Genomic DNA, 23,396 nt, shown 5'->3' on the forward strand with positions numbered 1-23,396 from the left:
ATTTCTGTGTGCAACAGTGATGTACCTCCAGCAGCTGTTAAACTTAGTGGGTTTGGGGTGAAGTCCTTTAACTGAAACACATAAATCTGATTTTTTGGTTCAGGTTAAACTCATCTTAAGCTGTTAATGAGTGTTTGCCCTGTTTTACTGCGGGGAGTTTTTAGCAAGTGAATTAAGTGCTGTGATTTGGATTAATTTTCAAGAGAATCCTAATGAATGCAAGCTCTCGGTGGAATGTACTTTATGCAGCGTCTAAGGAATCATATCTGACTTGTTTTGAGTGCTTAAGTGGTGTCACAGCAGCATTTTTAGCATTTTGACATCTCAAACAGCGAGGCCAGTGTGAAATAGCCTTTCTGTTTGGAAGAAGTGTTTTTCTTGCAGATCTGGGGCACAGTGTCTTGCTTATTGAAGCAGCTTCAGTGGGACACTGCAGACTTTGTTGCACAGTTTATATTTCTGTACTGTTTTGCATAAAGATACGTAGTTGAAATAGAAGAAACGTAACTTGTATTAAAAGAATACATCTGTAGGTGTTGCTTTGGCGGATAATTTCAGTTGATGCTGGTGGCTGTTTTTCCTTGGCTGCTGCTTCTTTACATATGTGCTCTAAAATATTCTCTAGCAATATTGTTGCTAGCTTTTCTTGTCATTTAAAATAACCAGAGTTAGCACTTGAACATGGCGAGATCTGCTCACAAAGCAGTGGCAATTTCCATAAGCTTTGTAATGTTCCTCATTGTACCTTCTATGAAATTGTGTGAAAATGACAAAATGCTGGCTTGCCCTCATCTTTCCATGTTTTCCATTTAAAGATTAAGGTTAAGCTAAGCATTTTGAAATTATTTCTTCTTGTATCTTTTCCTGTACTAACTCATTCCAGAAGGAAAAAAAAATGTTCTATCCTTTCTTCCTGGATTTTAATTTTCTCTTTCTACCCTTTCCCAGTATTTTTTTGCAATATTACCTTTTGGTCTCTTCCTTCCAGCCACTTGCACTGTTGCTAAAAATTCTTTTGCAAGTATATCTGTGTTTTAAACCTAATCTTTAACCTGTTTGCCCAGTTATTATCTCACAAACATGCTGGTTTGGAGAAGTTTATTCCTAATGTCTGGCAAACCTGACTTCTGAGCAGAAGGGGCAGGTATATGAAAGCTGGTGTGAAAGGCAAGATGTTGGGATATATTAGATGCTGCTGCTCTTTGGACACTGGCTGATATTTTTTCATCTGATGGGATCAGGAATGTTTCAGTGTTCTAGTTTTGCTGTCAGTTGAGCCCAGCAGTCACGTGAAATAGTTCACACTGGAATAAAAACAGTGGAGAAAAAAAGAGAGAATTGTGTAGTGGGGTAAGTTTTACAGTGGGGTAAGTTTTACATTGCAGTGGTTTAGTTACATTTCTTGCTTCTCTGCTAGATATTGGCTATTAACTGAGATCCCAGCCCAGACTCCCTGTGCTAAGGAGTTTCCTGCCAGCACTTGTACAACAGCATCATATTGCACTGCAAAAATAAGGAATTCTATTGCATATGCCACCAGACTCTGTATTTAAAGGAAAAGCAGAGGGGAGAAGGAACAGCAGCAGGATGAGGTCCTATTGTTCTGTGTTTTAAGAGGTCTCTGCTGTTAAAATATAATTTAATGGAATTAATCTCAGCTGGTTCATGGAGAAATATATTTCAGTCAAAATATTTTCGTAACCTGAACAAAGATTTAAGTTACATTTAGTTTGAGAGAAGAGTCTAGAACCAGTTTTCAGTGGAGCTGGGATTCTCTTGTTCCTCTTACCCTCATTGGTCTCGTTGCTGGGTCATTGCTCCTCTTTCAGATTTGCATCTGTGCTTGCTTAAGTTGTGTGGTCAGCAATGATTTCATGATTATTCTTAGTTTTGGTTGTGACTTCTGCATTTGAAGTGGGGCTGACAGCAGTGCTGAGGAACCTGCTGGTGGAGATGGTGGGCAGAGTCATTTCAGTCTGTCCTGCCTTCCCGTGTGCAGGATGGTTTCCCAGCACAAGGGTTTAGAAACCGTGTCCTGGCAGTGATCGAAGGAAAGATACACTACTGAGTGCTTTTAAAAATTTTTATGTTCTTTCTTACTCAGAAAGGTAACAGGTAAAGTGTTACAGCCAGTTAGAACTAGGAAGAAAGACCAAATGACATCTGAAGGGTTTTGTCATGGCCAACAAAATTACAGCTTTGAAGACTGATGGATTCTCTTTCCTTTCTACTGTGAATGATAGAAAAGCAAGAATTGAAGTTTCTTTATAAGTTTAAATATAAGGATTTAAATAAAGTGTTGCTTTTTTTATTAGGAGGAGCTGGAAAATACCAGAGAAGTATAAATACAGTAGGATATATTCTAGTGTGGGACAGACATTTGGTGATAAATTAGGTATTTAACGTGTGGGTTTTTTGATGTAGTTTTTAATTTAATATGTTTAATTAATTTAATTTATTATAAATTAATTAAATTTATTAATTTAATTGTTTAATTTAATGTGTTGTTCTTCTTGATACAGATATGGTCCTGAACGCGGTGAGCACATGACTTCGGAGATGGACAACCAGATCCATTACAAGTCGTGATTGGCCTTAAATTGACTGATCAGCAGTGCAGAGCTCGGCAGGAATTCTCTCATTCCTGGTTTTTGCCTGTCCTCTCGCCTCACCGCTCCAGCTGCATCATGTACGGCAGCGCTCGCTCGGTGGGCAAGGCGGAGCCCAGCGCGCAGAGCCCCGGCCGCTCGCCGCGCCTGCCGCGCTCGCCGCGCCTGGGCCACCGGCGCACCAACAGCACGGGGGGCAGCTCGGGGAGCAGCACCGGGGCTGCCAGCGGGAAAACCCTTTCCATGGAAAACATCCAGTCCTTAAACGCCGCCTACGCCACCTCCGGCCCCATGTACCTGAGCGACCACGAGAACGTGGGCGCGGACACGCCGAAGAGCACCATGACGTTGGGGCGCTCGGGGGGCCGGCTGCCTTACGGGGTTCGCATGACAGCCATGGGCAGCAGCCCCAACATCGCCAGCAGCGGCGTGGCCAGCGACACCATCGCCTTCGGGGAGCACCACCTGCCCCCCGTGAGCATGGCGTCCACCGTGCCGCACTCGCTGCGCCAGGCCAGGGATAACACCATCATGGACCTGCAGACGCAGCTCAAGGAGGTGCTGAGGGAAAACGATCTGCTCCGCAAGGACGTGGAGGTGAAGGAGAGCAAGCTCAGTTCTTCCATGAACAGCATCAAGACCTTCTGGAGTCCCGAGCTCAAAAAGGAGAGAGCTCTGAGGAAGGACGAAGCTTCGAAAATCACCATTTGGAAGGAACAATATAGAGTTTTGCAAGAGGAGAACCAGGTTTGTCATCTAATGTCGCTGCTGGGTTAGTGTGGTAGCATGATTAAATGACTTTAATAAACTTGCATGTTACACTTGAGCAGGTAAATTAGCTCGGTGCTTTTCTTGGGTAATGGATGTGGGTAAGGTGTGTTTCCAGCTTGCAAGCCTGTTTCTAGATGTTTCTTGTCATACTTGTAAACTACCTCTAGTGCTCATTTTTCCTTTGGGGTCACGTGAGTTTTTTTCCCCCCTAAGACTGAAGGTAGCCACTCATTTTCCTTTTGGGAGTATCTGTTCTGCTCATAATTGATATTTCTGTGCTGTTTCCCTCTTGAAGTGTTCTCTGAGTTGCAGAATGTACTAACTGCTGACCCCCAGTATGACTGCACTGTTGCCATTATAACTGACAGATTGCCATTGAAAACAGAGTTAAGGTTACACTCACTGGTATTTAGAGTTAAAACCTCCAGATCTGCAGTTTTCACAAACAAATATAATTTGTGTTCTTGGCTACATTTAAGTAACACTGTTTAATACGTGCTTGTAATTATTTTGTCATAAACTGTGCATATCTTGTTATGCAACTACCCTAAAGCATCCCACGGGTTTTTTTTGTAGTGGTCTGGCCAGTTACAGAATAGGCAGAACAGAGATTCTCAGGTGTCTAGGTCTTTGGTCTTGTGCATCTTAAAAGCATCTCCAAATTAAAATAAAACTGAGAGGTTGGTTAAAATTGAGGTCTCTTTGTACTTAGTTCTGCTGATCAAAAGCTTTTTTTAAGTTCTCCCACCTAGACCTCCTTGCTGCCTTAGTCCTGAAGTAAATATTTGTCTTTGGATGAGTGTCCTCCTGTTTAGTTGTTTCTGGCCAGATGTGAGCTCAGCACCTCTCTGGACTGCCAGGTAAATCCCTCACTATTCTTATGGAAAACAGACCAGTGTCCAGCTCCACAAGTTCCTTCAAATAAATGTGAGTCAGTTTTCATCATGACAAAATTACTTTCCCTACTGAGCTTTTTAAGTATCCAAGCTCATTTGATGAAAATTTCCATAATTCAAATGTGACCATGTTCCTGTAGCTTTTAAGGTATGGTTGCTGTTTTAGGCAGTGCTTTTTGTAAGATTGCTTTAGAAGGTGAAGGAGAGAGGGAAATGCTGGAGGAGAAGGGTTGTGCTGGTAGTGCTTCTTGTACTCCCAGGTAGCCTGTCTGAAATAGTAAATTACTTTTGGGTAGTGATTGGTCTACTACACTGAACCTGTCTGCAATTTTCACTGTTTAAAGAGCTTGAGTTGAAGAAAGTAAGTTGCTTTTCCTGAGATAGTGTGCAATCGTCATTTAGCTTTATAGGTGTATTCTTACCAAATGTAAGTATCACAGCCTGGGATTGGTTAAGGTGTGTGACACTTTGTCTTCATTTGCTTTTGTCATCTTGGAATGCAGAAAACCTGAAGTTAAAAAATTTTTATTGCAAAGGTAGGATTTCTTTAGAAGCAGTAATGTAATGAAAATTTTAGTTCTAATGGTGCAGTAGCAGGATAACAAATACCTGGAATACCAATCACTCAACTTTTCTGGTGTTCTCTGTATTTCAGTTTCAGGTAAGTCTTTTAATTCTTAATTTTTTTTTTTTTCATTTTTGACCTGTTTTCATATTAAAGAGACTGTCTTGGAATACAATAACATTTTTTTCTGAAATCAGTTTTGACATTTGAGGATGCTTTGGAAATCTTGCAAGAAAAATGCCATGAATATATGGTTTAGAATGGATGAATACTAAACTAAGTTACTAAATATGAACACATTAGAGAACAGTGATTTCTCTTAGATGTTTTTTTTCTCTTTATCTTTCCTTTATCCCCTAATTAAACATTTACAGATATTTCTAGGTTGCTGTTCTCCAGGAAATCCCTGTAATTACTACCACACCAGTAGAATTGTATAACTTTGGTCCAAAAGAAGGGTACAATTTAAAAGTAAAGGGGTATTACTGCATTGAGCTGTAAAGACTAAGAATGCTAATTAATAGATTATAGTTAGCTAACAGCGTGTTCTAATTAAATTCTGAATTCATTGGGTCTTCTATAGCCTTTTGGAGTTGGTCACTTCAGCCCTTCATGTGGAAGATCAGTTTAATAGGATTTTCTGTAATTAAACAGACTTCTCTGTTTAGACTCTGAACAAGGAATTTCCCGGATCTGTTGCGGGACCAGAAAATATCTTCATTACCCCCTCAGCCTCTTTCTAAAATGAGCTCCAGTATAATTACAGGAACTGGAGTTTTACTTAATTGTGAGTACTTCAGCACATCACTTTTTAAAAAGACTTGTTACACGTGTAGTGCTTGTGTTTTGTGTGAAGTTAATCTGAGAGCAGTTGTGTGGTTAAAAATGGACTCAACTCATGGAGCCAACGGCTGGCTGACTCGTGCCATTACCTGATGGTCATCTCAGTCTCTCTCCTGTGGTCACTGCTCTTTATTCTTCTGCACACACTCGATTGTCCCTGATTGTATTGCTGCTTGTGTCACCTCCTCTTGAGTGACTGAATTACCCCTTGGGTTTGGGAGTTGTTCAGAATACCTGAAAACGTGAGCCCTGCTTGATTGCTTCCTCAGCTTCTGTGAGTAAATGCAGTTTTCATTCCTGTTTCTTGGGAACAAATGAATGTACTGCTTATTGATTTCCAGCAAGTTCTCTGGGTCCAGTAAAGCTCAGGGAATGAGTGGGGAGGTTAAAGAGCGTGTGCTGCCTGTCCTGAGGCAGTGGGTAGGAGGGATATCCTGGATATAATCCTGGCAATGCCATGCACGTGCTCTCAGTAGCTCTCCCGTGGGGGTCAGTGTCCAGCTGTGGTCTTTCCCCAGCACAGCTGGATTCATCAGCTGCTCTGAGCAGATGCTACAGCTGGGGAGTGGAGCTTTATTTTCATCCTTTGTTACCAATCCTGAAGAGACAGAAAACCCTTCCTTTTCAGAAGTGGGGAATGTCATTCAAAGCTCACTTTGAAGAGCTCAAAACTAAACATGGAAAGTATTGCTGTATTAACATGGAAAAACACGACAGTTTTCAGTGCAGTGTGGATGAGTTAACCAATCATTCTTTGCAAGATGCCCAGAGGAGAGTGCAAATGATTGCTCAGTTATGCAAATCCATGCATATTCAAGGAGGAATTGATGAAACCAGTAAACAGGAGTTTGGTTTTGGCATGGTATCACTCTCCTCAGCATGCTTTAGTGGGAGCTGTCTTTTCCTGAGTTGAAAAATAATTTTTTTTAGTGTGTGTGGTTTAAAGTTTCCCTGGAAACCTCTTCATCAGAAGCCAGGAGAGGAAAGGAAAGACAGTGAGTATGTTTTGCACCACAGTAGAAATAATGTGCCTAAAAACTGGGCAGTGGTGGGGTGATGTGAAAGGCAGGGACACAGGAATTCCTCTCAGTTGAAACTTGCTTGTGACAAGGTGACTGTGCCTTAAAATAAGTAGTGTAATGTAAATTTGATGTCTAATGCCCTGCATTGAAATTCCCCACGTTCGACTGATCTACTTTTAAGATCAGATTTATGTTTCAGCTAAAACTGTGTGGTACAGCTGAAAACATCTTTTTACTTTGATGCATTTCTGTGGTCTTTTTTGTGGTTAGAGACCTCGCATGTCTGAGGCAGAGTTTAACCAAGAAAGTATTTCTGAAAGGAATTTCACCTGGCTTGGGGTAAGCACTTGAAGAACATTGTACTTTGTTGTGATGGATGTGTTCCAGCATTTCACCAGCGTTCAGAGTCAGAAGTATTTTCCATTTCTTAGTAGTGTGTAATGAGCATCTCAGTCTCAAAAATGTACTTGTCCATATGTTAACCTCTTAAATGCATTGGGTGCTGCTGTTATGAAACTGGCTGAGCTTCTAATGAGTACATTTCTTCTCTGAAAATCAGATTGATTCTCCCTTTTTCATTGGTTTAGTTTTTTTCTAATGATGTATTAAAAATTTTTTTTTGGCATGTCTAAGTGCTGTGTCATTCTACTTTTAGCCCCATTCCTGAGTTGGTTATTGATATAAAACTAAGCTTTCTTCCATTCTGGGTGTTTAATTGTGCAGTGTATGGTTCCATAGGCATTGCTTAAAGGCATTCTCTGTATCCCAGAGCATTGCATTTAAATAATTCCTTCAGTGGCAGATGCCTGTTGGCTCTCTAGAATTCTGCCAGCTTTAAGGTTCCTTCTGTCTTTCCCCAGCTGCAGCATGAAATTATAATTCAGTTCTCTTTCAGAATAACTCCAAACTACCTCCTCAAGAGTGCTTGGTGTCTGAAGCAGTTAGCAATTTGCAGCACGTTGTTAGGACCTCAGAAATCCTCATGTGATCACCCAAGAGAACACCCCATGTTCTGTCTCTCTTTCAGTTCTTTAAGGCAATAAAAGTAGACATTTTGTGGTTATCTCTGCTCCCCAAGGCTCCTTTTGCCCGGTGTTTGCTGTGGAGGTAGGATCTAACACCTTGGGTTGCTTTGAGCTGTAGCACAGGCTGAACAGCTGCTCTCTACTTGATCCATTAAACATAGAAAGGGAATAGTACCAACTTAAAAGCAGCTTGCAGTGAAACAGGTGACGTCAGTGGTGCTGCTGAACTGAGTAGTTTAACTGTGCTTTTTTTGCTGTTAAGCTGGAGCAGGGATTACTTCAAATTCTGCAGAACTTAGAGCAGACTGTTGCTGCTGTAATTTTCTCTAATATATATTGAGTCTGTTCTGATATTAGACTCCTAACTAGGGTGGCAGTGTGTTATTCCACCATTTAGTCTTTTTATTCCTGAAGAATCTTGTCTGTAATGCTCTATTTCTCTAGAAGCCATTGCACCTTTCAACATTCCCATATTTGTGACGAGTCAGTAATTTTTTCCCTTTAGTGTTGTTGCTTTCTAAAGGATGAACAAGAAACTGTGTAAGGCTTCCTCTTTCTCACTCAGCCAGTGGAGAGTTCCCAGTGATGGATGATGGCAGGAGGGCAGAGGTGCTCCTCCTTACAGGTAATTCCTGCTGATTTTGCAGCTTTCCAGTGCCAGATTCAGCTTCTCACATGCCAACCTCACCATGCCTGGGATTGATTTAAACAGAAAGGAGAACCTTAGGTGGAACTGCCAGGCCACAGGGAAAAGGTTCTAGTTGTGCTGGTTCATGTCAGTCTTTCAGGTATGCCTCCAGGATCAAACACTGAAATGGAGTCTTTTTTTAAACTCTTTCCATCTGGGTGGTACTAGGAAGCCTCAGAGATATGAAGATGGGCCACCATGACTAAACTGTTAGAAAGAATATTTTATTTTCAGCAAAATAGGTTTGCAGGACACTCTTAACAGTCCATTTAATTCTTAAGACATTAGTAAGACAGAGGAACTTCTGTATTTAGGATAAATATTTGTATATATGTATACTCTGAGGCTAAAGCTGGACACCAGAAGAGTTTAGAGGGGACATTTCTGTACTCTGAAAGTAGAACATGTGTTGGATAACTCGTGAAGAGCAGCCATGCCAACTATCTGAAGTAGTGATTGAAGAAAGAAACATTGGGAAATGACACTTCAGGCTCATCTGGCAGGAGGGGACTAAGGGAATAAACTTGGTGGAGAACTCCTTTGAATATATTTTCTGTATACACTGGTGTTTAGGGGACACAATGTAGAAACATTGTTTTCAGTAGTGATTTGTGGTGATTTGAGGTCCTCCACAGAAATCAGATTACAACTGCTTGCCAGCAGGTAGCACAGCTATTGAGGATTACACATTTTTTCCCTTGAATGGATAATGCTTCGTAGTTCTTCAGTATAATTTTTGACATAATCTGTTGAACACACAGAAGAATGACAGCATCTGCTAAAAGTAGTGGATAGTAATTGTATCTCCATTTTTTTGTCTGAAGACAACAATCAGTTGACCTTGAAAATCTTTTCAGCACAACTTAATTTCATAACCCACATGATCTACATAATTACGTTTTTGCATAGTATTTTCAGATTGATATTGGTTCCCTTGGAAAGGTCAGAGTCACCATCTGTAGTGGAAAAAAATACAAGGACAAAGTGTATTTAGTTTCCTTCTGTGGTGATAGCAGTTGTACTGTCTGAGTGATTTGCTGGGTGCTTGCAGTAGCAGCACCTTGGACTGTGAAGCAGAAATGGGTGTTGGGTTATATTGGCAGCCTTGAGAAGCAGGTAGCAACTCAAGGTTTTGCAAAGTCCCATTGGAACTGAGAGATCTTAGTAAATCACAAAAAACCTCCTTGATTTAGTGATGATTTTAATTCCAAAGAACATTAAATAATCTGGTTTTCCCTTAATTATCCTGAGAGAACTTTACTTTTTTTTTTTTCTCTATTAATAATCTTGGATTAAACACTAAAAACTTCTGCATTATTTGGGGGAATTTGAGGCATTCCAATATACATCATGCTTTGTAATTGCTAAGGCAATATTGACATCTAAACCATAAAGAAAAGGAAGGAAGGAACTTTTATCAATATTTAGATCAGTATTTGAGGAGATCTCATGATAATTCAAATTTTTGTCACTTGACCTCCATTAAGACAGCCTTCCTTCAGATTCACCTGAGGAAGAGATTGTATTCTTTAAGGAAGAAACAACCCACAACACCCCAAACAAACTACCCCCCAAAAAACCCCCAACCCAAACCCCAAAACCAACCAACCAAAAAAAGAACCCCCAACTCCCCAAAAGCATAAAATAGTCTTGTATTGCATGTGTGCTCCCCAAAATGAGCGTGATCAGATGCCAAAATACTGGCACAGAACACCATTGTGGCTTTTCCTGGTGATCATTGCTTTAGAAATCAGAGGAGTTAAACTTCTGTATAACAGTTACAGGAATAAATGCCATGTGACTGCCTTCTTCAGTTTAATTTTAGCAACTTGCTTTGTAAACTGGAATGCTAAGTAATGTACAATCATCAGTAAACCTAAAGAGCTTGTTGCTTTTAAGCTGTTTGTTGAGCTGTATACAAGGTTTTAAAATTAATTAATGTACTACTTCTTATTCCTGTTGTTGTTGAGATGATTAAAGTGTGTGAGCAGTGGGCTGCTTTTGCTCTTCCCTGGTCCAGGAGCTCCTTAAAACAGAGGGAAAAATGCAGTCCTTGCTGCTCTGTGCTGCATGCAATTCCTGTTAAGGACTGCTTTTCAAATCAAATGGTTGTTATCACTATTTTGGAAAATAAGTAGTGTAAGTCAGCAAGGGTGAGCAACTGGTTGGAGGCAGTTGGGTTTGCAGAATTTGATTTCACAGCATCAAAAGGAACCTGAAGGCAGTGTGTGGATTTCTAACCATCCTGGGCAGTTCACTGCAAGCACACAAAGTAACATCAGGTCATGGGGTGATGACTTTCTGAATTTCAGGTGTAACACAGAATACACTTCTTTTTGGAGGGAGGAAGGGATGGAGATCAGCTGTGCAATAAAAATAGTGTTTTCAATGCTTTGTGAATGTGGCAGAGAGGTGAAGAATAGATTTTCCTTTCAGGTGCTTTGTTTAATGCCCGTTCCCCTGTGCTGTCTCCATTGCAGTCAGGTTCTGTAGTTTGTTGTTACCTGTTTCTGTTCCTGCACTGGTACCCCCTCCTGCTTCCTCCCTTCTCCTTACCCTGCTTCAGTGGGCTGCAGGGTGACAGCCAGCCTTTGGGAGAACAAGCAATAAATGGTAGTCCAAAATGAATGAATGAATTAAAAATGCCAGAGCATTTTTCCCTGGCTGTGGCTGCGGTGTCGTGGAGTGCTCACGAGCAGCACGTGGAGGAGCAGGCGCTGCAGCCTTCCACACCAGACACCAGGCTTGACACCGACTTCTTATGGGTGTTTTGGATCCTTCTGATCAACTGATCAGGTACCAGCTACCTTGGGTGGTTAAATTTGGTGAACAGATGGTCTTCTAATTATATGTGGATGTGGATTCCAGAGAATATGGGGCACGGACTTCTTGTGATGCTTCTTGTCACTTGTTCCCGAGATTAAAACAAGCCAGCACATGAACTGCTATCATTCAGAAATGAAAACCTTCTTTCTTCAGGTACTTTGTACAGGATCTGTCTCTTCCATAGTAGCTGATTGCTCCTGGCTATTAATAATAATATATTAATATATATTATTAATACATATAATATGTATGTATATACGCCCCCACACAAATCCTGCCCTTTTTTAATGCAGTGAGATGAGGCTTGCATACCTTTTTCCCTTACAGGAATCCCAGAATTGTCTGAGTAATGGTCTGATTTTTAGTGGAATCATGTGTCAGGTGACAAATACTTTTGACTGAGGGGAGGGAAAAGCTTTCTGAACCTCTGTGTTGTAGCAAATTGTCTTTGAGCAATCTTGCACCTGCAGGTTCTAGTTGCAGGCTTAACCTGTTGTTAGACTTGTTCTCTTTTTTGTTTAAATTTTCCTGTTGGTGTGAGTTATTGGACTTGACACGTTGCAAGTGGGTTTCAGTTCTTGGATGAGCAGAAACAACCCATGAGGCTCCAAAAGATACTGGAGGTGAGTGGAGCTTTCCTCATTCGAGGTACCCACACAGCATCTGATCTCACAGCCACAAGCCTCCACAAGGCTCATCTTACATCTCTGTCTCTTTGGAGAGATGGGAACATTTAAAAATAAACATTTGCTTTGCTGAAGGATTCAGGGCATCATAGCAAAGCTCTTAAAACGTTATAAATGTCAAAATCAACACAGCTAAGGAGCACCGACCTGTTTGGAAAGTAAAATGTCCCTGTGGAAGATGATAGTGCTGGGTAGTCGGTGAGTGCCTTGGAGCTGATCTGCAGAAGAAGTTGATTGATTGAGAGATGTGATTGAGAGAGAGGTGTGCTCTTCAAGAGTGCTCAGACTTTGGAATTTGGCATTGATGAAAAATTTACGTGAAGTTCTGGAAGTTTTTGGCTTCTGTGGCAAGAGGTTTCAGTGTTTCTTTGTTGGATGAGGGAAGGACATCCATGAAGAGGATGACAAAAGCTTTAGGCTGAGAATTCGTGCTAGTAAGTGAAACAAAGGATCTCAGAATAATCCTGGAAAAAGGAAATGGGCAGAAAGAACGAGCAGAATAAAGGATTTTAAATAGATTGTTGGGAAATGTTGTGCCCTGCACTGGAGACTTAGGAGGTAACTGCTTTAGTTCCCTCAGTTGGGTAGATGTGGAGAATAAGATTCTTCAGTGATTCATTATTCACCTCTGTTCAGTTTGGGAGTGCAAATAACAGTGTTGTGATTGCTAGGTACAGCTTAGTTAAATACCAGTATTCCAGTATTTTTCTGATTGTGCTGCTCAGTGGCTGATGAGAAGGGAGAGGACAGAGGTAAAATTCTAGAGAAGTTTTTGATCTCTACCTATGGCACACTTGTGTGGCTTACATTAGCATAACACATAAATGTACTTTTCTGAAATCTTCCTTTGGTGTGCTCATAGGTTAATTTTAACAGATGTTGCTTGTGAGGATTAATAATTTATCCAAAGTAGCTGTACAAAAGGCATACAGCCATATGTGTGCCCTTTTTTTTTTAAGGGTAGAAGAATTTCCCAATCTTCTCAGCCTGTGTATCTGTTGAGTAAAGTCAAATTTCTCTGTTTGTGGAAGCTTTGATTTGGAGGATGGCATTTAAACCTTTTTCCCTCAGCTGGTGTCTGATGGGTGAAGTTTGGTGGTGTGGTTGTGAGCCTGTTAATGTGTAACCACTGAAACAGATCTGAGAGCTTAGTTACTCAAAGGAGGGACCTTTCTAAGAAACCCTAGGTATACTTTCACATGAGAAAGTAAATAGTGTGCTCTATACGTGCAGCCAGCAGCACTTTTTATGGGTGAGGGAAAATTAACTCAGCTGTTTTATGATCCTCTTTGCAGTGATGTGTTTGGACTTTCTCATCACTTCCCAGTGACTGGAATGTTCCAAAATATGGAATTATCTGCAGTAACTTATTTGGGGAGGGGGGGGAACCTGAAAAATCACTTTGCAATAAAGTGAGTAACGTGGATTTATCTTAGCACAGATGTAATTTTGGCATGAGCTAGCAGATGGTTTTGAGAGGATGACAGAAATGTTTTAAGAAGCGTGCTTTGGCCAGGATTTGTGAGAAGGTCTGTGCACATGCTTGACCAAAGAGTTGAAGTAGGTGTGGGTGCTGCTGTGTGTGCTCAGGTTATGATTTATGTGAGATTCTTCTGCTATTTCCTCTACTAATTAGACCTTGTAATCCATTTTAGTTGGAAATTGTGTACCTTCAAATTGCTTTTTACAAAACCCATCTTATTTTGTTTAAACTTTTTGGTTGTACGCCCCTAGATATGTTTACAACTTACTTTAAAATTGGGCTTTGCACTTAATATACAACAGTTGTGCAAGTGGTTGTGCCTCTGTGACATTTTCTCTCCTCTATCTTCCAGGGGTAGGGTTCAAAATCCAATCTTTGTCACTGAAAGAGGGTTCCAGGTTACAGCTTCTCTCCAGGAAAAACTTTTTTTATTTTTCTGCTAAAGCTGGGCATGTATTCAAGACTTCCCTTTTAAAACTGTGTGCCGTTTCCTCAATGCAGAATCCATTTAGTGTACATAATAAAAAATTATCCCTCTCCTCTTTTCCATTTGGTTGAATTAGCTGAGGTTTGTGTGCCTTTGAGAGGCCTGAGCTGTCTCCTTTCTGTGTGAGAATTGTCATTCATTTATATTTAGCATCACTTTTTTTTTTTTTGTTAATTAACTTTTTCTAGTGTTTCATGTCGAGCTTCTTTAATCTGTAAGTCTGGGAATTTATGGACAAAATCATTAATTCACTTTCTTTTATATTTAATATGCTTATTAATGTTTCTTCGTGAATTGCTGAATGCTAGACAGTCTTTGAAGATTGATCTGGGAAGGGATGTTCACAGGTTGAGCTTGTTAGAGGTGACTTGGTGCAGATTATTAAAGACAGGCAGTGGCTGATGCTGTGATCCCTTCATATGCACTGCCTCGAATTGTGCTGATTAACATTTGAGTGAGGGCACCAATTCTAGTGCTGTACCAGCAACAAGGTCAATGTGCTATACAGCCTTTTCTAGAGCTGAAATTTAGGTGAGGGTTTGCTCTGAAAACTTAATCTTCTGAAATTCTGCTCTGTCCAATGGAATTTCATCAGTAGCAGGCTTCACTGCAAAAATGCAGAAGTAATACTTTTTGCATAAAAATAGGTTATTTTACCTCAATATTTTTATATTGTCACTGCTTTTTCATTTTAAGGGGGAAGGTGCTGTATTTTATTTTATTTTCTTTATTTTATTTTCTTTATTTTATTTTCTTTATTTTATTTTCTTTATTTTATTTTCTTTATTTTATTTTCTTTATTTTATTTTCTTTATTTTATTTTCTTTATTTTATTTTCTTTATTTTATTTTCTTTATTTTATTTTCAAATTTTTGTATTTCTTAATTTTATTTCATTTTTATTTTTTATTTTATTAATTTTATTATTTTTATTTTATTTTTATTTATTTTCTATTTTCGATTTTTAAATTTTTATTTATTTTATTTTTCTATTTTTTTAATTTTTATTTATTTTTTTCAATTTTTATGTATTATTTTCATGATTTTTATTTTTTAGATTTTATTTACTTTATTTTTCAAATTTTATTGTTTTTTAGTTTGTTTTTTAGTTTGTTTTTTAGTTTTTAGTTTGTTTTTAGTTTGTTTTTAGTTTGTTTTTAGTTTGTTTTTTGTTTGTTTTTTGTTTGTTTTTTGTTTGTTTTTTGTTTGTTTTTTGTTTGTTTTTAGTTTGTTTTTAGTTTGTTTTTAGTTTGTTTTTAGTTTGTTTTAAGTTTGTTTTTAGTTTGTTTTTAGTTTGTTTTTAGTTTGTTTTTAGTTTGTTTTTAGTTTGTTTTTAGTTTGTTTTTAGTTTGTTTTTAGTTTGTTTTTAGTTTGTTTTTAGTTTGTTTTTTGTTTGTTTTTGTTTGTTTTTTGTTTGTTTTTTGTTTTTGTTTGTTTATTTTTAGTTTGTTTGTTTATTTTTTAGTTTATTTTTTAATTTTGTTTTATTTTTCTCCCTGGATGGTTATTTCTGCCCTTAGTCTTCCATTCAGCCAGGCTTCTTTTGTGACTCTTTAAGCTGTGAAGATCAGTGGTGCCTAGGTTTTTATTCATAGTTATGTATTGCAAACAGCAACAGTGTTTAACTTGCAAAACTCAACATGTGAATGACTTTATATTAGTCTTCACATTTTTGGGGTGATGGGAGGCCTGGTATAAAGGCTGCCCTTAATTTATGAAAGGCACTTTCTGGACTGGATTGGGCAGATTTGCACCCAGTAGAGTAACTATTAAAGCATTTTGTAATTGAAAAGGCAGAGCATGAGCACCTGAATTTGGTGGTTTATGGTCTCAGTTAGTTCAGAAGTGAGGCTGAGGCTCTGCCAGGTGTGAGTGATCCTTTGCATCCCTTGTACCCTCGTGATAAACCTGAATTACGAGGAGTGAGAGACTGTGCTGCTGCTTCCAACTTACAGAACTGCTGTAAAGACCTTAAAGAGATTGAGTTTCCAGTGGGAATCATCCTCCCTTTTAACCTGTGTGAACATGTTCTGAATTAACCTCTCAGTTATTTTCAGAACTCTTGTCTATCACATCAGGTTTTTTGTCATTAAGAGGTGCTGTTAACCAGTATGTTTAATAGCACTTCTAACAGTGCTATTAAATCCAGATGATAGGAGCTTATCTAGAACATGAGGTATAATATATTGGGGAAGTATTTTATTAGAAGTAAATGATTGTGCCATCATGTACAATATTTAATCTGTAGCTAAAATGGATTTTTTTTTCTTCCCAAATAATTTTAGCTCTTGTATTCTTTTGGGCTGGTTTCCTCTTGCTTAAGCACATTTCCTTTCTTTTCACCCTTCAACACTGGTGGGAGATGAGTAGCATAATTGCTTTTATGTCATTTTTGATGTTGGAATCATTTAAATTGCACAAGTTCAGTTTTGTGCAACAGGTTATGCCCTAGGGCACACACACATTATGTATCCAAGCTGCTTGTTCTCATGGCTAACCTGGAAACAAGAAGGGCCCTGTTTCTCCCGGAGTTCCTACAATACCTCCTGTTCAAAGCACACTTTTCTGTTGATTTCATCCTAACAAATTTTTTGTGCATCCTCTGAGTGCCCAAAAAGGCAGATCAGCAACAAAAGTGTGGATATCATAAACTGCAGGGAAATAAACCAAACTGACAATCAACACCCGACAGAAACCCTCTGGAAAAAACACTTAGCTGTTGTCTTAATTGTATTTCCCCATTAATCTCAATTTTCTGCTCATTTTTGATGTATCTTGCTTTTCTGCAATGAAATTCCAGGTCCATTGAGAAGTATCAGTAATTAACATTTCTACAGGTTTTTTTCCCCTCTAGTGCCCATCAAAGGAGTTGCAGTTGGTATTTTATAAAGTGAGCCAGTTCAGTATGAGTCAACCCAAATATTAGGAAGTCCTGAACGGTACAAATATTTTTAACGTAGTTCTTGGATGGAATTTGTTTTAAAAATGCTGTGTTGCCACAATCATTAATCTCAGAATATTTGTCGCTGTCCCCTTTTGCTGGGACAGGTTTTAGAGAGTTGAGTGAATTCTTTGGGTGAATTTAGTTGGGGAACTGCTCTCACCAAGGAGTGACTGGGCAAGGGGTTGATTTTCACACGACTGTGTTCCTTAAACTGCAGGGAAACAAGATGAAAATGTATAACCTTAGAACTGTAAATGTATTTTTATTACATAGAACATGGTTTTTAATGAACTCTAGAATGAAATCAGTCTTGCTTATGCCAACACTTGTGAATCATTTACCCTTTGCTCACAATATCTGTGTTCAGAACAGTTTGGTTGGAAGTAATAAATGAGTATTGAATTTTCCTTTGGATTTTATGAACTCATTACACTTGGTGTTCTGAAGGTTCCCATTCTTGGGCAAATATTAAGGAAAGGAATAAAGAAGGCTGCTGTTTTTTGTTTGGTTTTTTTTCCAGCCCCTGCTTGTGGAACTCTATCTGTGAAAAGTAGACCTCTGTTGGTCCCCCAGACAGATTACTCAATTTCTTCATCCCTCCCACGGTCTCCCACAGTATGCAAATAGAGAACATGTGTGAACAGAATGTCACAGCATTCTGTCAAATGCCAGCCTGCTCAGGTACCAGGGGAGATCTCCAGGCCTCTGTGATCAGAGATGTGCTTTGGGGAGAGGAACTATCAGCCATGAATTGGCTCAGGGCTTCCTTGAGAGGACTTGATCCATGCAAGACCCCGGGATGAGTCAGGCTCGGGGGATTGCTGTTTGATATCACTGGAAGGCTCATTTCTATCATCCTTCAAGGACTAAAGAAACTGGGGAGGGCTCTCCTGTTCCACAATCTTCAAAACAGGCCATAGAACAAGCCTTGGAGTTAGGGGATGGTGTTTCTTCTTGCTTCAGTGCCTGTGGGTGAGTCCTTTTGGAACACATTTCTGAGCGTGCCAACGACAAGATCGTGGTCGGGCGCAGTCAGGATGGATTTGTCAAGGATTAATGATGCCTGATCTCAGTGCCTTCTGTGATAAAATGTCAGGGTTTGTGGATGAGGAAGGAACAGTGGCTGTCCTTTACCTTGCCTCCAGTCAGGTTTTCATCAGTATTTCACTCGGGACTCCTGTCATTCCCAGCTGGAATGGCGCTCTGGGGGCTGGGCAGCCAGAGGGGTGAAAGCTGCTGAGCCTCAGAGTGATGAAGGAAGGGCTTGATCACTCCACAGCTGCCTGTGACAAGCTGAGTTGTGCTTGACATCTTTCTTGGGGACTGGATGGAGGAGCCAAGGTCCCATTCATTGAGATGGCACCACCCTGAGTAGTGTGGTTCTTCTGCTGAAGGACAGAGCTGCTGTGCGTTCCTCAGTCTGCAGCAGTGAATGGGCAGGAGGCTCGTGAGATTCAGCAAGGATGGTGGGAATAAAAGGAATGAAATATCAGGAAAGACAGAGCTTAGGGTGTGACTGGGTGGAAAAGTGGGCAGCAGGGTGAACATGAGGCAGGGATGCCTTGGGACAGCAGAGAAGTTTGTGCAGTGATTATTTCCTTCAGCTTCCCTCTTGTTCAGCCACGTGCAGAATGCTCCAGCTTTCACCTGCCCAATGCAGGAAACATTGCTGGTTAGTGGCATCTTCTAGCAGGGCTGCCAGAGTCACTGGTGGGCACTGAGGAAGAGGAGGCTGTGGAATGGGTTGATTTGGTGAAGAGAAGGCTCAGAGGATTAACAGCAGCCTCCCCCTATGATGAGGCTGTTTTTGAGATGAAGACCCAGGCTGGATGCTGCGTGGTGGGAGGATGAGAAATAATGGATATAAACAGAAGATTTTCAAGATGTGACTGGATAAATTTCTTGGCAAATTGGTTTGATCTCATGGATGACTATGCCTTGAGTAAGAGGTTAAACTAGCTGACCCTGTGCTGTCCTTTTCAATCTGAATTTTTGTATCATAACTGTTTTCATGGATTGGCATCATGTATTATGTGTGCTCAGGTTTCCAGTCTAAATAAAGGCCTGAGTTTTCCAGTGTAAGCCTTGATAGCAGCCCAAGATCTCGTCCTTGCAGAGTGGCTGGGCTTGTGGCAGTGCTAAAATATAGATATTTTTGATGTGCTTTGCCTCCCACCTTTTCTTTAGCCTCAATTCTATTGCGGATTTATTTTTAAATGTTCGTTGGTGTCTTTACTAGATGTGTTTTTCTCAAATTTTTCTGTAAGTTTAATGTAAACTTCTAGGAACAGTTTTTCAGTTCCAAAGCAACTGAACTTAATGGTCCTGACTATCATTTATTTTTAAATATGTCTTTGAGGGAGGAAGTTATTATGTTACAGATGGTATTGGTGCATTTAAAATATTAATCAGCATGTAGGCATATCTGTATGAGAGTTTTGTGGTGAGCCTTATGTTGTCACTTGATCTTTTTTTAACTTGAAGAAGTGTTTAGTCTTTCTGACAGTTCTGTAGCTGCTCTGCCTTTGGCTCAGTGTTCAGTTTCAATTCAGGTCAGACCATGTTAGTTTTTTCAATAATTTTGCCATCCAGGTTTCTGGAGGGTTTTCTCTAGCCTTACAGTTGAATTTTTCAGAGTGTAGTTAGCCATTTTATTCTGCTCTACACTTCAGTTCTTCATGCACTGTCTGTTTAACCAATTTATAAAATGCATGCTTACAATCAGTTTTTACAAGCTAAAAACCTTTTGTATATCAGATACAAAATAAACATCATGTATAAATGTATATCAGATAAAAAATATTTATCAGATAAATCTTAAATGCAAAAAAAACTCTGTTACTTCTTGTTAAAAAATAAACAATTAAATTTTAATTCAGGATTTGTAGTTTTTGTTTTGCTGTAAGTGGGCTTAGCTGACTTACCACCACATTTTGAGGTGGTAGCAGAGAAGTGTTTCTCATTGGCCCTGAATGTACCCCACATGTCCAAGATTTGTTTGTCCAGTGGCACAAGCACTTCTTCACAACTTCTTTGGGGGCTGACCATGGCCAGCTGGCAGATCCTCACCAAAACTGTCTTGGCCCTCTTCCTCTGCAGGACCAGGAGGAGAAAATAAAAAATTCAGAGATAAATACAGGGAGATCACTTAGCAATTACTGCCACGGGCACAACAGACTCACCTTGGAAAATAATGGAGTTTATTTTCCCCAGTTAAAAACAGTAGGCTGACAAAGTGAGAAAACACCTTCCTGTCCCCCATTTATTGACTTCACCCCCTCCTTCCCAGCCCTTCCAGCTGTGTGCCAGGGGTTCAGCTGCCCATCTCCCCTGAGGCCACCCCACTGCAAAGCCCTTGGCAGGCTGGCACAGAGCCCCTGCCCTGGGAGTGGGTGCTCCATGGCTCTGGAGCTCAGCACAGGATATTGCTGCAGTGTTTCAGCTTTCAGCACTCTCCCCTTGCTTTCCAGATTAAGCATTCATGTTATCTTAAGCTCTTCCAAAGCTTGTTGAAGTAAACATGCAGCAAGCAATCTGACTTTTTCATCTATCACCTCTAATTTAGATTCCCCATTGCTTCATCTTCCTTATTGCAATCTCTTAAAATGCTAGGTTGTGTAAGTACCTGGCAAATTTGATTCCTTTCCTGATTTTATGCTGTGAAAGATATTTATTTGGTAACTCACCTTCATTTATTTATATGGATATCTTCAGCTTTCCAAGTCTAGCATTCAGCTGGATCTGGAGATCCTGATCAGGAACTGCTGTCCTGATAATTTTTTCCCCTGCTCAATTTTTTTTTTTTTAGGCTTTAAAGGCATTTAATTGGACCTTTTTACTTCCCTTATAAGTCTCAAGTTTTTTCTTTGGGATGTGTCAGGACATTCTTTTCTATTTATCTTCATTAAATATGTTTATATGTGAGTTTGTGTGTGCACACGTGTATACATAAAAACATACATTTATTTTGAATACTTTAAATCTCTTTAACATATCTCTGTTGAAAACACACAACTGATTTACCACTGTCTGGCTGGCTCACTTTGGATTTTCCCCTCTGTAGTTTCACTGTCTGCTGGTGAAGTTGTTTTATTCTCACAAGTTTCGTTGTTCTTTCTTGCATGCCTGAATTCCCTTTGTGTTCAGAGTGTTTTGATTTGTTCAGGTGATGTCTCACTCCTGTGTTGCAGATATTTGTGCACCATCAGGTGCAAGAACACTGTTGCAATCACACCCTGCTCTCTGTATTGCCCATACCTGTCTGCACCTGCTGAAATAGTTCCAGCTCTGAGTCCAGCTCAGAGAATCCAGAGATCCACCCTCATACTGAGATCATGCTCCTGACCTGCATTTAACTTCTAGTGCCAGAGTTTATTGTGGTGAAAATGCTCAGTCTTCTGAGATTTTTGTATTGAAGTAGCAGATTTGATGTGTCCAAGAGGTACAATTATTTATTTTTTTTAAAATATTTTTCCCTTCCCACATTTATTATCCCTCTTTGGAAAAGAAGCTTTTGTTTTAAGAAACTAGACCATTTTTGTAAAGAATTTGCTCAACAGAGAGAGTGTATTTGTAAGAGTTTGACATTTCTGTGTAGTTTCAGACCCTTCAGTTATCCACCTCCAGGGACCTTTCTCAAGAGATGAGATGGGGTTTGAAAGTCTTCCTTTCTTAACCATTTCTTGAGAAATTAAAACTTGTTCTTTCACAACTGTTCTAAGGAGCCTGTTAAGGAGTCAAAGAAAACCAGTGATGGATGTCCATCCCCATTTTAAGAGGATTTAGTACATCCTGCTTGAATTTCAAGTTCATAATGATAATATTGCCACTGATGGTACCTCCAGTGCAAGAGCTGATTCATCTCTCTCAGCTTGCAGGTAATTTGTTCATAGAATCATGGAGTGGTTTGGGTTGGAAGGGACCTTAAAGGAGATGTATTTCCAAGCTCCCTGCCATGGCAGGGACACCTTCCACTACACCAGGTTGCTCCAAGCCCCATCCAGCGTGGGACACTGCCAGGGATGGGCACTGCAGCTGCTCTGGGCACCCTGTGCCAGGGCCTCACCGCCCTCACAGGGAAGAATTTCTTCCTGATACCTAATCTAAATCTGCCCTCTTCCAGTTTAAAACCATCACCACTTGTCCCCTCATTACATGCTCTTGTAAAAATTTCCTCTCTGGTTTTCATGTAGCCCCTTTAGGTACTGGAATACACAGCCAGGTCTCCCTGGAGCCTGATCTTCTCTAGCATAATGGCCAAAATTGTGTAAGAAAATATTTGCAGTTATTCATTATTCGAGATTACTACTTATCAATTCAAAGTGTTTTCCTCCAGCCACTCTGTAACAAGAAATATCTTTACTGGGGTTGCTGAGTTGCCAACCTGTCTTTGAAGGGGATGATACCTGTAATGGCATGAATTCCAAAAAGGGAAATTGCTGATTTCATTCTGCCTTTTGTTGCTTTGCTATTGTCTTATCTTCCAGGGTTAAAGTAAAAAAAGTCAATGCCATAATAATCTTTTGCATATCATTTATGTTTGATTACTGCTGTATGTAAATCTGTCTGATGTTAGACACAAACACTGCTGCCACCCTGCTTTGTGTCAGCAAGTGTAGAATCCCTGTCTCCTCTGTGGAGAGAGCATTCCTATGGGAACCAGTGCTTGTGAAGTGTTTAAAAGTCTCCTGTCCAGCTGCCAAGCCTTGAGAGGCTCTTATCTGGTCTGTGCTACTCAACAAGAAATGGTCAGTGCCACATGAAAGGCACTGGTGGATATTTTGACATTCAGTACTTTATGGGTGTGAATGTATGTGGGCTATCATTCAAAGCAGCAGAGACGTTCACTCTGTGAGTAAATGATGTGAATTAGTTTCCCTTTGATCTTGGTTTGGCTTTGAGGGGTATATTGTACCTGATACCACCTTCTGAATAATCAGTATCTTATTTGTGTGGTTCCATCCAGCTGTCTCCTACCTTGCTATCCCTTTTTTTGCACTTTGGCCCACTTATCCCACTCATTCTTTTCAATCTGGCAAGTGTAAAAAGGCAAATGTGTGGCTGGACTGGCAGGTTCAAAGGGTGGGAAGCAGCACTAATTGTTATTTGCTCATTGGTGTTTTTTACTTGAGGGCACATCCAGAGCACCATGGCCAGTCCCCAGCACTGATGGGCTGCTAGGAAATGAATTATTTATATGGGAACTGCATCTTTGGCATATAACCAGGGGCTCTAAGAACTGTTCTGGCATAGTCTGATGAAGATGAGGTTCAGGGTGCCTTAGTGTGGCTCCCACCTGCCTAAAGGGGAGCTGTGGAGATGCAGCTGGACTTCTCAGGGATGTGTGGTGGGAGAGATGTGGCAGTGATCACAAGCTGTAACATGAGGTTTGTTCTGACCAGGCACAAGGAACATCATTTTCATCATTAGAATAATTAAACAATTAAAGTTATCAGCATCTCTGATCCTGGAGATGTCAGAGCTTGATTGTGGAAGCTGTTGAGCAAACTGATTCCACTCCCCTGCTTTGAGCAGGACGCTGTGTTAGATTTA

At 40.1% G+C, this 23,396-nt stretch overlaps 1 protein-coding gene across 10 annotated transcripts in view; it reads left to right on the forward strand.

Annotated features, from left to right (window-relative positions):
- Nucleotides 1-23,396, forward strand: part of ERC1 (ELKS/RAB6-interacting/CAST family member 1) — a 274,756-nt gene that overhangs the window by 8,555 nt on the left and 242,805 nt on the right. For all 10 annotated transcript variants that reach the window (XM_014259338.2, XM_088054896.1, XM_088054899.1 and 7 more), the window contains exon 2: nt 2,523-3,356. In XM_014259338.2, the coding sequence (XP_014114813.1) occupies nt 2,688-3,356 (669 nt within the window). In that variant the 5' untranslated portion in view covers nt 2,523-2,687. The remainder of the gene's footprint in view (nt 1-2,522; nt 3,357-23,396) is intronic.

Source organism: Pseudopodoces humilis, chromosome 5 (assembly GCF_049639895.1).
Source record: "Pseudopodoces humilis isolate 2021_Gansu_Grassland_sample_001 chromosome 5, ASM4963989v1, whole genome shotgun sequence".
Lineage (NCBI taxonomy): Eukaryota > Metazoa > Chordata > Aves > Passeriformes > Paridae > Pseudopodoces > Pseudopodoces humilis.